This window comes from Hemitrygon akajei, chromosome 18 (assembly GCF_048418815.1).
Source record: "Hemitrygon akajei chromosome 18, sHemAka1.3, whole genome shotgun sequence".
Taxonomy (NCBI): domain Eukaryota; kingdom Metazoa; phylum Chordata; class Chondrichthyes; order Myliobatiformes; family Dasyatidae; genus Hemitrygon; species Hemitrygon akajei.
Window position 1 is genome coordinate 55,805,190 of NC_133141.1, and position 15,048 is coordinate 55,820,237.

General features: G+C 40.0%; 1 protein-coding gene across 1 annotated transcript in view; it reads left to right on the forward strand.

The window, feature by feature from the left end:
* The window catches only part of asb16 (ankyrin repeat and SOCS box containing 16), a 29,776-nt gene extending 17,858 nt beyond the window's left edge, over positions 1–11,918 (forward strand). Inside the window, exons 3-5 of the mRNA XM_073071684.1 lie at positions 3,678–4,170; positions 7,910–8,023; positions 11,702–11,918. Coding sequence (XP_072927785.1) covers positions 3,678–4,170; positions 7,910–8,023; positions 11,702–11,887 — 793 coding nt within the window. The 3' untranslated portion in view covers positions 11,888–11,918. The remainder of the gene's footprint in view (positions 1–3,677; positions 4,171–7,909; positions 8,024–11,701) is intronic.
* The last annotated feature ends 3,130 nt before the right edge of the window (positions 11,919–15,048 follow it).

Sequence of the window (15,048 nt, forward strand, 5' to 3'; positions counted from 1 at the left end):
GCACTGAAGGTGTAATGGAGTTGAAGCTGAGCCAAGATAAAATTAGCATTTAGTCAGCTAAATCTAAATTTAAATGAGACAATGGATGGTAACATTAACTCAAGTGGAAAAACAGTAATGATGCCTAATCGATACTATAATCGATATTATATTATATAATCCTGGGCTCATAATAGGCAGTCTGACTCACCTTAGAATCATAATAAGGTTAATTATCACTGACTAATATGACGGGAAATTTGTTGTTTTGCCTGTAGCTATAAACCTTAAACCCACCCCCTCCCCACAGTAGTTACCAGGAGCTTGAGGAACAGATGTGTCAAGAAATTACAAGTAGTTGTGAGAATAGTAGGGTAGTGTTAGTGGAAGATTTCAATTATCCCAATATTGACTGGGCCACCTGGAGTGCTAAGGGCCTGGATGAAGTGGAATTTGTGCAGTGCATTCAAGACAGTTTCCTCATGTAAAAGATAAAGGAAACGAATCAGGGAAGGGTAATTATTGTACCTTCGTTTTGGGAACAAAGTAGGCAAAGTAACTGAAGTGGCAGTTGGTGAGTGCTTTGGATTCAGTTATCACAATTGTATTAATTTCTAAATTGATATGGAAAAATATAGAACAGGTCCATAGGCTAAAGACCTGAACTAGAGCAGGGCCAAATTTGAGGGCATTAGGCAGGATCTAGCTGGGGTCAGCTGGATGAACCTACTTAAAGGTAAAAGACAGTTGGCAAGTGGGAGACTTTTTTAAAAGGGTCATATCAAGAGTCCAGGGGCACCATGTTTTTGTTTGGGTGAAGGATAGACATATCAAATTTGGGGAAGCCTGGACAGTGAGAGATATTGAAACTCCGATTAAGACAAAGAAGGCAGCTGGGTACGAATGAAGACCCTGAAAGAATATAAAAAGTTTAAAGGCAGGCTAAGAAGGAAATCAGGAGGGGAAAAGAGGGGATATGAGATGGATTTGGTAGACATGGTGAAAGATGATCTTGAGGTTCTGCAGTAATACTAACAGCAAAATGGTGACTAGGGAGAGACTAGGTTCTTTAAAAGATCATCAAGGCCAGCTATGTGTGGACATGGCCAAGATTTTTAATGTCCATTTAATATTATTTATTTACTTCGGAGATGCAGCTTGGAACAGGCCCTTCTGGCCCAATGAGGTGCACTGTCCAGCAACCCATCTAATTAACCCTAGCCCAGGACAATTTACAATGACCTATATTAATCTTCTAAACAGTACATCTTTGGACTGTGGGAGGAAACTGGAGCACCTGGATGAAACCCAGGTGCATACAGGAAGAACGTATAAACTTTCTTACAGAAAATGCTGGAAATGAGCTCCGAAGTCTACCCAGAGCTGTAATAGCATTGTTCTAACTGCTACTTATGGATGTCAAAGAAATTAGGGTAATGTGTTATCTTGGAACATGTGCCTATGGACCAGATGGCCTATTTCTGTGCTGTACTGCTCTGTGATATATAATGTTGTTAATTGTTCAAGAAGGTTAGCAAGGACAGGCCAGGGAACTACAGGCTGGTAAGTCTGATTTCAGTTGTAATGACATTATTGAAGGGTAAGATCTACCATTACTTTGGATAGTCAAGGCCTGATCAAGAATAGTCAGCATGGATTTGTGTGTGGGAAATCATGTTTGATGAATATTTTAAAGTTGTTTTTTTTTCAAGAGTTAACTAAAGGAATAGATTAAGTGTGAGGTCAGTGCTGGGACATCTGTTGTTTATTATTTATGCAAATGATTTGGATGTGAATTTAAATGACACGATTAGCAACCTTGATGGTATAAAATTGGGGAGTTTGTCATTAGTGGTAGGTTACAATGAATTACAAAGGGATCTTGATTAATTAGGGAGATGGGTTGGGGAATGGCAAATGGATTTTAACTTAGCAAAGTGTGAGGTGATGCATTTTGAACATTCACCAGAGAAGGAATATACAGTGAATGGAAGGGAGCTGAAAGTTGAAAGTGCTATAGGAAAGGCATTGTCAAGCTGAGGAGGGTAGGTTCTGCCTGGACTAGAGAGCCTGAGTGATAGAGATAGAGATCTTTATTCCTTGGAGTGTTGGGAGAATGAGAGGTGACCTCATAGAAATTTATTTAAAAAATCATGAGTATGGATAAGGTCATAGTCTTTTCCCCAGGGTTGGGTATACATCCAAAATACGAGGGTAGACATGTAAGAGATTACTCACTACCCTCTGTGTCAGAAGTTCTTGGAATGAGCTTCAACGCAAGTACATTTGCAACATTTAACAAGTATTTGAATAGATAAGTATAGGGGAAGATCTTGAAGAGTTGTGGGCTAAATGTGGACAACTAGGACCAACAGGGAGGATCCTGAGGTCAGCATGACCAGTTGGACTGTATTTATTTGGATTTATTTATTTGACTTTATTTGTTATGTACACAACAAATACTTAATCTTGTTTGATGTCCTCCTTCTTCAAAAGCTTTCCTTTCCAGGACATCTGTGCTCACCCCATTTTGCTGCAGCCTTAACAGGGATAGAGTTCCTCTTGTCCTAACCTACCTCCCTACCCTATGAGCCTCCGCATCCAACACATCATTCTCCGCAACTTCCACCATCTCCAAAGGGATCCCACCACCAAGCACATCCTTACTTCCCCCCTCCCCCTCTAAACTCTCTGCTTTTTCCCAGGGATTGCTCCCTCTGTGATTCCCTTGTCTATTCATCCCTCCCCACTAATCTCCCTTCCGGCACTTATCCTTGCAAGTGGCCTAAGTGCTACACCTGCCCATTCACCTTCTCCATCACCTCCATTCAGGGTCCCAAAAGTCCTTCCAGGTGACACAACACTTCACCTGTGAACTTGTTGTGGTCGTCTATTGTATCTGGTCCTCCCAATGTGGCCTCTACATTGATGAGAACAGGGGGACTGTTTTGTTGAGCACCTCCACTCCATCCACCAAAAGTGGAATTTTCCGATGGCCAACTATTTTAATTCCTACTCCCATTCCCACTCCAACATGTCAGTTCATGGCCTCCTCTTGTGATACGATGTGGCCACTCTCAAGATAAAGGAACAACACTTTATACTCCAACCTGCTGGCATGAATTTCAATTTCTCCTTCTGGTAAAAAAAAAATCCCTTTTCTTCCCCTCTTCTATTCCCAACCCCAGCCTCTTATCTCTTCTCACCTACCTATCACCTCCCCCGGTGAACCCCCCCTCTTCCCTTTCTCCTATGGTCCACACTCCTCTCCTATCAGATTCCTTCTGCTCCAGCCCTTTATCTTTCTCACACACCTGGCTATACCTATCACCTTCTAGCTATCCTTCTTCTCCTCCCCCTATCTTTTTATTCTGCCATCTTACCCAATCCAGTCCTGAAGAAGGGTCTCAGCCTGAAACATCAACTGTTTATTCATTCCATAGATGCTGCCTGACCTACTGAGTTCCTCCAGCATTTTGTGTTGTTATTTGTATAAAATGGCATTTTGTACCAACAGCGAATAGTCTAATTGGGAGACTTATTGTACAAATTACATTAGCTTGCTGCATCCTTGCAGTTCATCTCAGCTGACTGAACTAACAAAAATATCAACCATTGGCAGTTGGCAGATGCTGAGGAAATATTTAAAATATTTAGGATAACGCTTATGTTATTTTTACTTCTAATGGCTATTTCAGATGTGCTAAACTCTTGCTGGAGCATAATGCTAGAGTTAATATGCAGACTCAAGAGAGACAGATTACTCCACTTCATGTTGCTGCAAAGCATGGTTTGGATGAACATGTAGACCTTTACCTGAGCTACTGTGCTTACAGTCACAAGAAGAATCGTGAAGGAGAAACTGCACTCAATGCTGCTTGTTCTTCTGTGGAGAAACACGAGGCTTTTGGTAGATATTACAAAGTCTGTAAAATGCTGATCAATAGTGGAGCTGATGTGAAAACTGCTGGGAAAAAAAAGCATACCCCACTCCACAATGCCTGTGGGAATGCTCACCCTGGCATTGTGGATTTGTTGTTAATGCATGGTGCTACTGTGAATGCTAAGAATTGTGCTGGCTACACACCAATGGATTGTATTTTACTGGCTGTTGAAGACCACCTGGAACATCATCCAGAGCAAATTGTCGTGTCACTACTGAACCGTGGAGCAGCTCCAATTGATCCCAAGGTATCCAGACTTTCTATTATTATTTGACATAGATGCCAATGTGCGATTAAGAAAATGGGTCATGGGGTAATAACTAATGAGAACTAACAAACATGGAAAGGAAGCGCAATATAATCCAGCTGCCAGCAAATTGGAAAAATTGGGTGCAAAACTAATTGTACACTCATTAACTTGTAGTCTCCAAATGATCAGACAGTAATATGAAGCTGGCATTACACCTGATACCAAGCTTTTTTTGCTAAGCAAGTTAAATTATAATTACCTAGTATGTATGGCTGGTGCTTTATTAATAATGTATTTGTTATGCACTCTGGTGCAGATTTTCTTTGTTTTTTCTTCCGAAGGTGCATTTGCTAGCTATAGTGACATATACACCATTACTACTGTCCTCTCAAAGTAGTTATTAGCAATATCTGAACCTGCCAAGATATAAATTATATACAATCTTCCAGCCAAGTTCGTGTTGGAAAGAACACATGCTGATTTTGCTCTGTCTAAATAATCAAATGGAATTTTGCAGTCTGATTGCACCCTGACTGAGTTCATTTATTTCCAAGCAAATCAGAGAACCAATCTGTGTATTCCACGATTGTTGTGTTTTGTCTATACATTGGATAAATTTAGTCTTTAGAGAATCTTTTTCTTTAGACCACCCATTGTAGTGTACAACGAATAACTTGAAGAGCTGCTGATAATGTTCCTTCTACTTTTTTTTTCCACAGCTGTGCGGATCAACCATTGCTCTGAGCAGGAAATTTTTATGTGGCCTGAAAACTTTTAACTTTTTTTGTAATATGGATACTTTGAATAATTAGAACAAAAATTGAAAAATGCATACTTTTTATTTATTAATGGAAGAGTATAATTAAAAACAGTACAACAAAGGAAATCTTTTCAGATTTTGTAAACTTTTTCTGAAACCATGTTCACAGTCAGCACAAGAAGCTTGAAATGTTCCAACAGTGTCAATAAGAATTGACAGTTCTTCAAATTCTTCATTTCAAAGCATGTAGTTCAACATATCAGTGAACACCTTAATTGAACTAGACTTAATTTTCTCAGAACTGACAAAATTGAAATCGCAGTATTGCTCCGATATTTTTGAGGCAACGCTTTCATTGTAGTTTGTAATAGTAGCTGAGTATTTTTTTGTCAGTTATACAGCATTCTCTTTTCCAAATTCAAAATTGCTTGTGTTTTCAATAGCAACAGGGTCAAAAGCTTGCCATGCTCTTAACTCATTGTCAGGAAATCGATTATCTAAGTGATTACACGCACATTGAGTTAATTGAATAATAGGCGCAGTATTGACATTAAAACTAACAGATGCAAGCAGATCTTTCACTTAGTCACTCTAATAACTGGTATCATCAATATACTGTGACTACAGTGTTAACTTTTGCGTTTGCATACTGCAGTGTTTCAACTGTATTCAAACATCTTTTCTGAAGGAAAACTTCCACATTTCTTCTGGTTGTGTACTTTGATAACTGAATCTGAATTGAATTGACTTTATTACTTGCATCCTTCATATACATGAGTAAAAATTTTTACATTACATCTCTGTTCAAATGTGGAATGTGTAATTATAGTAATTTATAATAAGTAGTATGTACAACAGGGTAGTCAATTTAAGATAGTAATACAGTTGCATCAGCATAAATTTATCATTCTGATGACCTGGTGGAAGAAGCTATCCCAGAGCCTGTTGATCCTGGCTCTTAGCTGCAGTACCATTTCCAGGATGATAGTTTGTGGTTGTGGTGTCTCAGGTCTCCAATGATTCTTTGGGCCCTTTTTACACACTTGTCTTTGTAAATGTCCTGAATCATGGGAAGTTCACACCTACAGATGTGCTGGGCTGTCTGCACCACTCTCTGCAGAGTCCTGCAATTGAGGGAAGTACAGTTCCCATACCAGGCAGTGATGCAGCCAGTCAGGATGTTCTCATTTGTGCCCCTATAGAAAGTTCTTAGAATTTGGGAAGCCATACTAAACTATTTCAACTGTCTGAGGTAAAAGAGGCGCTGTTGTGCCTTTTTCACTGCACTGCTGGTATGTACAGACCATGTGAGATCCTTGGTGATGTTTATGCCAAGGAACTTAAAGCTGTTCACCCTCTCAACCCCAAATCCATTGATCTATAGGGGTTAATCTGTCTCCATTCCTCCTGTAGTCCACAACCAGCTCCTTTGTTTTTGCAATGTTAAGGGAGAGGTTGTTTTCATGACACCACTGTGTCAGGGTGATGACTTCCTCTCTATAGGCTCCTTCGTTATTATTTGAGATTAAGCCAATCAGTGTAGTGTCGTCAGCAAATTTAATTAGCAGATTTGAGCTGTCGGTTTTGACACTGTCATGAGTATACATAGAGTAAAGGAGGGGCCTTAGTACACAGCCCTGAGGGGGCTCCTGTGTTCAGGGTCAGAGGGGCAGAGATGTGGGAGCCCACTTATACCACCTATTGGCGATCTGACAAGAAGTCCAGGATTCAGCTACACAGGACAGTGTGAAGGCCGAGGTCTCTGAGCTTCTTGGCGAGCCTGGAAGGAATTATGGTGTTGAATGCTGAACTGTAGTCCAAGAACAGCATTCTCACATAAGCATCCCTCTTCTCCAGATGTGTAAGGACAGTGTGTAGAGCAGTTTCTATTGCGTCGTCTGTCGATCAGTTGTGTCGGTAGGTGAATTGTAGGGGTCCAGTGTGGGTGGTAGCATGTTGCAGATGTAGTCCTTGACCAGCCTCTCAAAGCATAATTCTCACCTTAAGATGTCATTTTAAGTAATCTAACTTCCATTTTTTCCACTACTGAACTCGTGCCCCCGCTTTTGCTTCTGCACAAATGGTGCATACAATTTTGCCAGTATCTTGATATGTAAATATATCACCAAGTTTTATTTTTTTGTTTTTGATGTGAAATCAGTAGTTCAGTATCAGAATGGCAAAAGACATTCTACCTTAAATTTTTTACAAGCTTTGTTCTTCAAAGCATTTAATGCTTCTGCTTTTCTGTTTGACATACTTGGGATACTAAAAATTATTATTATTTGAGAATACAAACAATTATTTGAAAAATTTAACAAGTCAAAAAATTATAATTTTAATAAAATATCTAGTCATGCAAACAATTTTGTAGAAATGAATTTTTGCCTTGTGACAATTTTTAATTAAAAAATCTTATTAGATTGTTTTTTAAAATTACATACCAAAAAGTCAGAATATAGAATTTTTCACATCAAGCAAACACAAACCACAACTCACAATACAAGTAAATGATGTCAGGCAGTCAAAACAATTGACACATTTGCAAAAGTAACAAAAAAAAGGAAGGTTTTGAGGACGGCCTACTTTAGACAGATTTACAGCTGGGTCATATTCTTTCCATTTCTTGATGATTGACTTAACGGAACTCCAAGGGATATTCAGTGATTTGGAAATTTTCTTGTATCCATCTCTTGACTTGTGCTTTTCGATAACCTTTTTGCGGAGTTGTTTGGAGTGTTCTTTTGTCTTCATGGTGTAGTTTTTGCTGGGAGGGGGCAACAAAAGCTACATGCACGGGAGCATTTCAGTTATTACAAGGTCACACACCCACGCAGCTGAGAGGTAACGTTGGTTCATGTCCACATTAAATGTTTGACCTAACATTTACAACTCTAGAAATTATGTGCATTATCCAATGTACCTCATTATTCATGCTTGAAAATTGGGACATATGTAATTTTGTTTCTTTTTCAGATGCTCAAACAATGTGCAATGTCTCCACAGACAATGGAAGTTGTGTTAAATACTTATGAGCACATTCCATTTTGTGACTCTTGGATAGAAGCAGTTCCCCCAGAAGTGTGGCAGGTATGTGGAAGGGAACACTATGTAATCTCTATAAAGTAAAGGGTGATAAAAGAAACATAATTTAATAAATTGAAATCTAATTGCTAAGTGTAACTGTTGAACTGCTACAAAGAATTTATCCTAGAGATAATCAGGGATTCCAGTTAACATACAACATGTGCAGTATGTAAAAGTTACATTAAATAAGTCTATCAAAGCAGCATACTACATTTGTGGATAACTGCATTCAAATAGATCTTGTGAAATGGTCACAGTAGCTAGTGTGTTGCTTCACACTTCCAGAAACCTGATTTTATCCTGATCTTGGGTGTTATCTTGAGTCTTTATGCACATTCACAAAATCAGGAAATCAGCTAAGTTTAAATGTTCAATCAAGAATTTATAAAAGGTTAAACTTCAATCGCAACATAATACAAATGAAGAGAAAATATTCCATGGGCAAACCCTCCACTATTCTATAGGACCATAGAACCACAGAACATTACAGCACAGAAACAGGCCTTTTGGCCCTTCTTGGCTGTGCCAAACCATTTTTCTGCCTAGTCCCACTGACCTGCACCTGGCCCATATCCCTCCATACACCTCCCATCCATGTACCTGTCCAAGTTTTTTTTTAAATGTTAAAAGTGAGCCCGCATTTACCACTTCATCTGGCAGCTCATTCCACACTCCCACCACTCTCTGTGTGAAGCAGCCCCCCCAATGTTCCCTTTAAACTTGCCACCCTTCGCCCTTAACCCATGTCCTCTGGTTTTTTCCCCCCTAGCCTCAGTGGAAAAAGCCTGCTTGCATTCACTCTATCTATACCCATCATAATTTTATATACCTCTATCAAATCCCCCCTCATTCTTCTATGCTCCAGGGAATAAAGTCCTAACCTATTCAACCTTTCTCTGTAACTCAGTTTCTCAAGTCCCGGCAACATCCTTGTAAACTTTCTCTGCACTCTTTCAACCTTATTAATATCCTTCCGGTAATACAGTGACCAAAACTGCACACAATACTCCAAATTCGGCCTCACCAATGTCTTATACAACCTCACCACAACATTTCAACTCTTATACTCAATACTTTGATTTATAATGGCCAATGTACCAAAAGCTCTCTTCACATCCCTATCTACCTGCGACGCCACTTTTAGGGAATTTTGTATCTGTATTCCCAGATTCCTCTGTTCTACTGCACTCCTCAGTGCCCTACCATTTACCTTGTATGTTCTACCTTGGTTTGTCCTTCCAAAGTGCAATACCTCACACCTGTCTGTATTAAACTCCATCTGCCATTTTCAGCCCATTTTTCCAGCTGGTCCAGATCCCTCTGCAAGCTTTGAAAACCTTCCTCACTGTCTACTACACCTCCAATCTTTGTATCATCACCAAATTTGCTGATCCAATTTACCACATTATCATCCAGATCATTGATATAGATGACAAATAATGGTCCCAGCACTGATCCCTGTGGCACACCACTAGTCACAGGCCTCCACTCAGAAAAGCTATCCTCCACTACCACTCTCTATGTTGCACTACTATCACGTTAAGTGGGATAGATTTCAAACAGATCTAACAGTTCAAATCTGAGTATTCTTGAAGACCCATTGATCATCAGCATCAGCTGAATAGTATTCCATCTCACTGGTTTATCCATTGCAATTAGGCCAATCTTAACTTAATCCAGATGCAGTAAGGCATATCAGGATTGGCACTAGACATACTTAAGATGAGGCCAACCTGTCTGAGCAACAATACATACTAAACCATAAAAACAAAATGAAATAGCCAGCAAAATGGTCCCACAACCAGAGGATCTGATCAAATCTCTACAGTCCTGCCCTGTCCATTTTTAAATTAGGGTAAACAATTAAACAGTCAATAAGAGAAGATTTTTGCTTCGATTGTAGTTAAACGCTGGTGGACCTCAGCACGCAGGTGCTCAAGATTGATATGAAGTTTTTATAATATTTAGCCAGAATGGCTGGGTGGATGATCCAATTCAACCTAGACTAGCTGATAAGTCTTGTTTAAGCTAATTCAATTCACTCCATGTAATTTGTGAAACAGTTGAGAGCACGCTACAGCAAAGGTTATGGGATCACTTGTAAAGGACACACAACAGAAAAAGGTGTTCCTCCACTGAACTGCTCTAGAACATTTACAATATTGGTATCTATTTGACAATGTGGAAAATCACAATGAGGTATTATTTGTCCTCAACACCAGGAAAAATTCAACCAGTTAATTAACATGCAAGCAATATCTATTCTTACCATCAATAAAGTGACTGGAGTTGTCATTGACAGTGCCATCAAGTCTCCCCTAACATGTTCACTGATGCTCATTCCATGTTTCTGTGTGGAATGAGCTTCCAGTAGAAGTGGTAGAGGCAGGTTCGATATTGTCATCTAAAGTAAAATTGGATAGGTATATGGACAGGAAAGGAATGGAGGGTTATGGGCTGAGTGCGGGTCAGTGGGACTAGGTGAGTGTAAGCATCGGCACGGACTAGAAGGGCCGAGATAGCCTGTTTCCTTGCTGTAATTGTTATATGGTTATATGGTTTCACTAGGACAATCATAACCTTGTTCAAACATGGATTAGTTCTGAATTTCAGAGATTAGAAGTTGGTGACATCAAATTGGCATTTGACTGAATGCTGCTTCAAGAAGCCATAATGTAACCATATAACAAATACCTGAGGAAAGGGAATAGTATTTTTATAGGAGACAGGGTGGGAAGAGGTATAATAGTCAAACTGTAGGAATCGATAGGTTTATAAAAGTTGTTGGTTGACAGTTCATCTCCAGAGATGGAGACAAACAGATCTCCAGATAAGAACATAAGAACATCAAGAAGGCAAATAGAATTTTGGCCTTCATTGCTAGAGGGATTGAATTTAAGACCAGGGAGGTTATGCTACAACTGTACAGGGTACTGGTGAGGCCACACCTGAAGTACTGAGTGCAGTTCTGGTCTCCTTACTTGAAGGATATACTGGCTTTGGAGGCAGTGTAGAGGAGGTTCACCAGGTTGATTCTAGAGAAGAGGGGTTTAAGACTATGAGGAGAGATTGAATCGCCTGGGACTGTACTCCCTGGAATTCAGAAGAATAAGAGGAGGATTTTATAGAAACATTTAAAATTATTGAAAGGGATAGATAAGATCAAGGCAGGAAAGTTGTTTCCACTGGTAGGTAAGACTAGAACTACGGGACATAGCCTCAAGATTTGGGGGAGTAGATTTAGGATGGAGATGAGGAGGAACTGCTTTTCCCAAGAGTGGTGAATCTGTGGAATTCTCTGTCCAATGAAGTAGTGGAGGCTACCTCAGTAAATATATTTAAGACAAGGTTGGATAAATTTTTGCATAATAGGGTTATGAGGAAAAGGCAGGTAGGTGGAGATGAGTCCATGGACAGATCAGCCATGATCTTACTGAATGGCGGAACAGGCTAGACAGACCAGATGGCCTACTCTTGCTCCTATTTCTTATGTTCTTATGCAGGTATAAATCAGCAAATGGAATTAAAATAGAAGCACCAGATTACCAAAACCATCATGTACAATTGGCTAAATGGCCTCTTTTGTTTTATGGTTACATTGTTTTTAATATCTGCAAATTAACTGAACATCCAAGATTCAGAGAATTAGCTATGATACAAGATATGTTTGCTTTCTTCCAGAAACATGAGGCTTTCTACGAATCTATTATACAAATGACCAACAAGCCCCGTTCTCTTCAGCATCTTGCACGCTGTGCTTTAAGGAATTACCTTGGAACCCGATATTATTCAGTCATACAACAGTTACAACTTCCAAGCAGTTTCAGGGAGTTTTTACTATTGAAATGTGAAGGGGATTTCAAATGAAAAATAATAAAAGTATAAAATTCTGAACATGCACAGATTTTTGATTAAGATCAGAATCTTTGCATCACTATTTTGTGATCGAGCCTACTGGATTTAGCTGTAGAAGTGAAATGCTTTGAAGTGATTTATCCATGAGTTTTTGAAATTTTCACAAGTACCAATGATGCTCAATTAATGCTTTTTGAGTTATAATGGAACATGGGGACAAAACAGGTATATGAAGTTGGTCATAATCTCATGTTCTAATGCCTAGGAAAGCAGATGTTATTTATAATCAGTGCCAGCACTTATTTAAGTGACTGTAAAAAATATGTATGCATTACCATCTGGATACTATTTAATTATGGTGTATTTTCTTATTTTAAATTAGTTGGTTTTTAAAGAAATCAGATGCAATAGTCACACAAATCGAATAAATGAGTACAAAGATTAATGTAAGATCACTAGGATCAGACCCCTTCCTCACCCCAGTCCTCAAAGCCCAACTCACCTGACTTTGTATTCTTCCACATGTGACTTGTGTTTCTTTCCACTCTTACCCCAGTTTGTTTCAGTACTCAGGATCCTAAAAACTGAAATTTTTGCTCTATATGTCTTTGCCCTTCCTTTTAGACTGCAGGTTAAAACATAACTTTTTGAGCAAGTCTTTATTAGTTGCCTTACTATCTCTTCCTTTGGCTTTTTTTTTTGTCTAACTGCACCTGTGCAATACACCTTGGGAGATTTCAACAAAGTTAGAAACAGAAGAATTAGGAGTCGGCCACTCTGTCCTCAAGCCTACTCCACCATTAAATAAAATGGTTGAACCATATACAACTTCAACTCCAGATTCTTGCCTAGCTCCAGTGATCTTTGCTTATCAGAATCAGATTTAATATCACTGGCATATATTATGAAATTTGTTTTGCAGCAATACATAATAATAATACATAATAAAACTATAAATTACAATAGTATGTATAAAAATAAATTAAGTAAGTAGTGCAAAAAGATCTGCCTTAAAATATTTTAAGTCTCGATTATTTGAGGAACAGAGTTTCAAAGACTCCACCCTCAGAGAGAAAAAAAATCTTGTGTGACTTCCACAGATCCCTGAAAGTTGCCTCACGGGTAGATAGGGTAGTTAAGAAAGCTTATGAGGTGCTAGCTTTCATAAGTCGAGGAACAGAGTTTAAGAGTCGTGAGGTAATGATACAGCTCTATAAAACTCTGGTTAGACCACACTTGGAGTACTGTGTCCAGTTCTGGTCGCTTCACTATAGGAAGGATGTGGAAGCATTGGAAAGGGTACAGAGGAGATTTACCAGGATGCTGCCTGGTTTAGAGAGTATGGATTATGATCAGAGATTAAGGGAGCTAGGGCTTTACTGTTTGGAGAGAAGGAGGATGAGAGGAGACATGATAGAGGTGTACAAGATATTAAGAGGAATAGATAGAGTGGACAGTCAGCACCTCTTCCCCAGGGCATCACTGCTCAATACAAGAGGACATGGCTTTAAGGTAAGGAGTGGGAAGTTCAAGGGGGATATTAGAGGAAGGTTTTTTACTCAGAGAGTGGTTGGTGCATGGAATGCACTGCCTGAGTCAGTGGTGGAGGCAGATACACTAGTGAAACTTAAGAGACTACTAGACAGGTATATGGAGGAATTTAAGGTGGGGGGTTATATGGGAGACAGGGTTTAAGTGTCGGCACAATATTGTGGGCCGAAGGGCCTGTAATGTGTTGTACTATTCTATGTTCTATGGTGACTCTTTAGTTTATAGACAGGGAATCTCTATCGCCTTCCCCTGTGTCCCCTCCTCTTTCCCTTTCTCCTTTGGTCAATGTTCCTCTCCAGTCCTTTACTTTTCCCACCTTCCTGGCTTCACCCATCACCTTCCAGCTATCCACCTCCACAAACCCCTCAACACCTTTTTATTTTGGTGTCTCACCCCTTCCTTCTCAGTCCTGAAGAATTGTCTCGGCCCAGAACGTTGACTATTTATTTATTCATTTCCATACGTGCTAGCTGATCTGCTGAGTTCCTCCAGCATTTTGTGTGTGTTGCAGTGAATCCCTAATTCTAGTTTTGCCCACGAGAAGAAACATCCTCTCCACATTCACCCTATTAGAAACCTTCAGGATCTTGCATGTTTCCATCAGGTCACTTATTGCTCCTGTAAACTCTGGCCTATAACACACTGAGCCTGTCCTACCTCTCATACGGCAACCTCCAATTCCACTTATTAGTCCAGTAAACTTTCTCTGAACTATTTTCAATACATTTACCAGTACCATCTGCAGTTTCCAGATGTGCTATCAACAATGCCTTAATCGGTCTGTTTCCACGCTGTTTAACTCTATGGTTCTAGTAGTTGAAAGAACTGATGAACAACCTCTGACCTTTTACATTCAATTCCCTTTGCGTACATGATAATAAATAGTCCATTCATCCCTCCCTACTGATCTCCCTCCTGGTACTTATCCTTGCAAGCAAAACAAGTGCTACACCTCCTCCCTCACCACCATTCAGGGCCCCAAACAATTCTTCCAGGTGAGGCAACACTTCACCTGTGAGTATTTTTTGGGGTCATATACTGTGTCCTGTGTCCCAGTGAAGCCTCCTATATATCAGTGAGACCCAACGTAGGTTGGAAGAGTGCTTCGCTGAGCATCTACGCTCTGCTCCCCACAAAAAGGGAGATCTCCCGGTGGTCACCCATTTTAATTCCACTTCCCATTCCCATTCTGCTATGTCTATCCATGGCCTCCTCTACTGTTGAGATGAGGCCACACTCAGGTTGGAGGAACAACACCCTATTTTCCGTCTGGGTAGCTTCCAACCTTGATGGAACATTGATTTCTCGAACTTCCGGTAATGCCTCCCTCTCCTTCACCATTCCCCATCCCCTTTTCCTTCTCACCTCATCTCCTTACCTACCCATTGCCTCCGTCCAGTGCTCCTTCTCCCCCCTTTCTTCCATGGCCTTCTTTCCTATCCTATTGGACTCTTCCTTCTCCAGCCTGGTATGTCTTTCACCAATCAACTTCCCAGCTCTTTACTTCACCCTCCCCCTCCCAGTTTCACCTATTACCTGGTGTTTCTCACTCCCCTCTCGCCACCTTTTAACTCTCCCCTTCATCTTTCTTTCTCCAGTCCTGCCAAAAGGTCTCGGCCCGA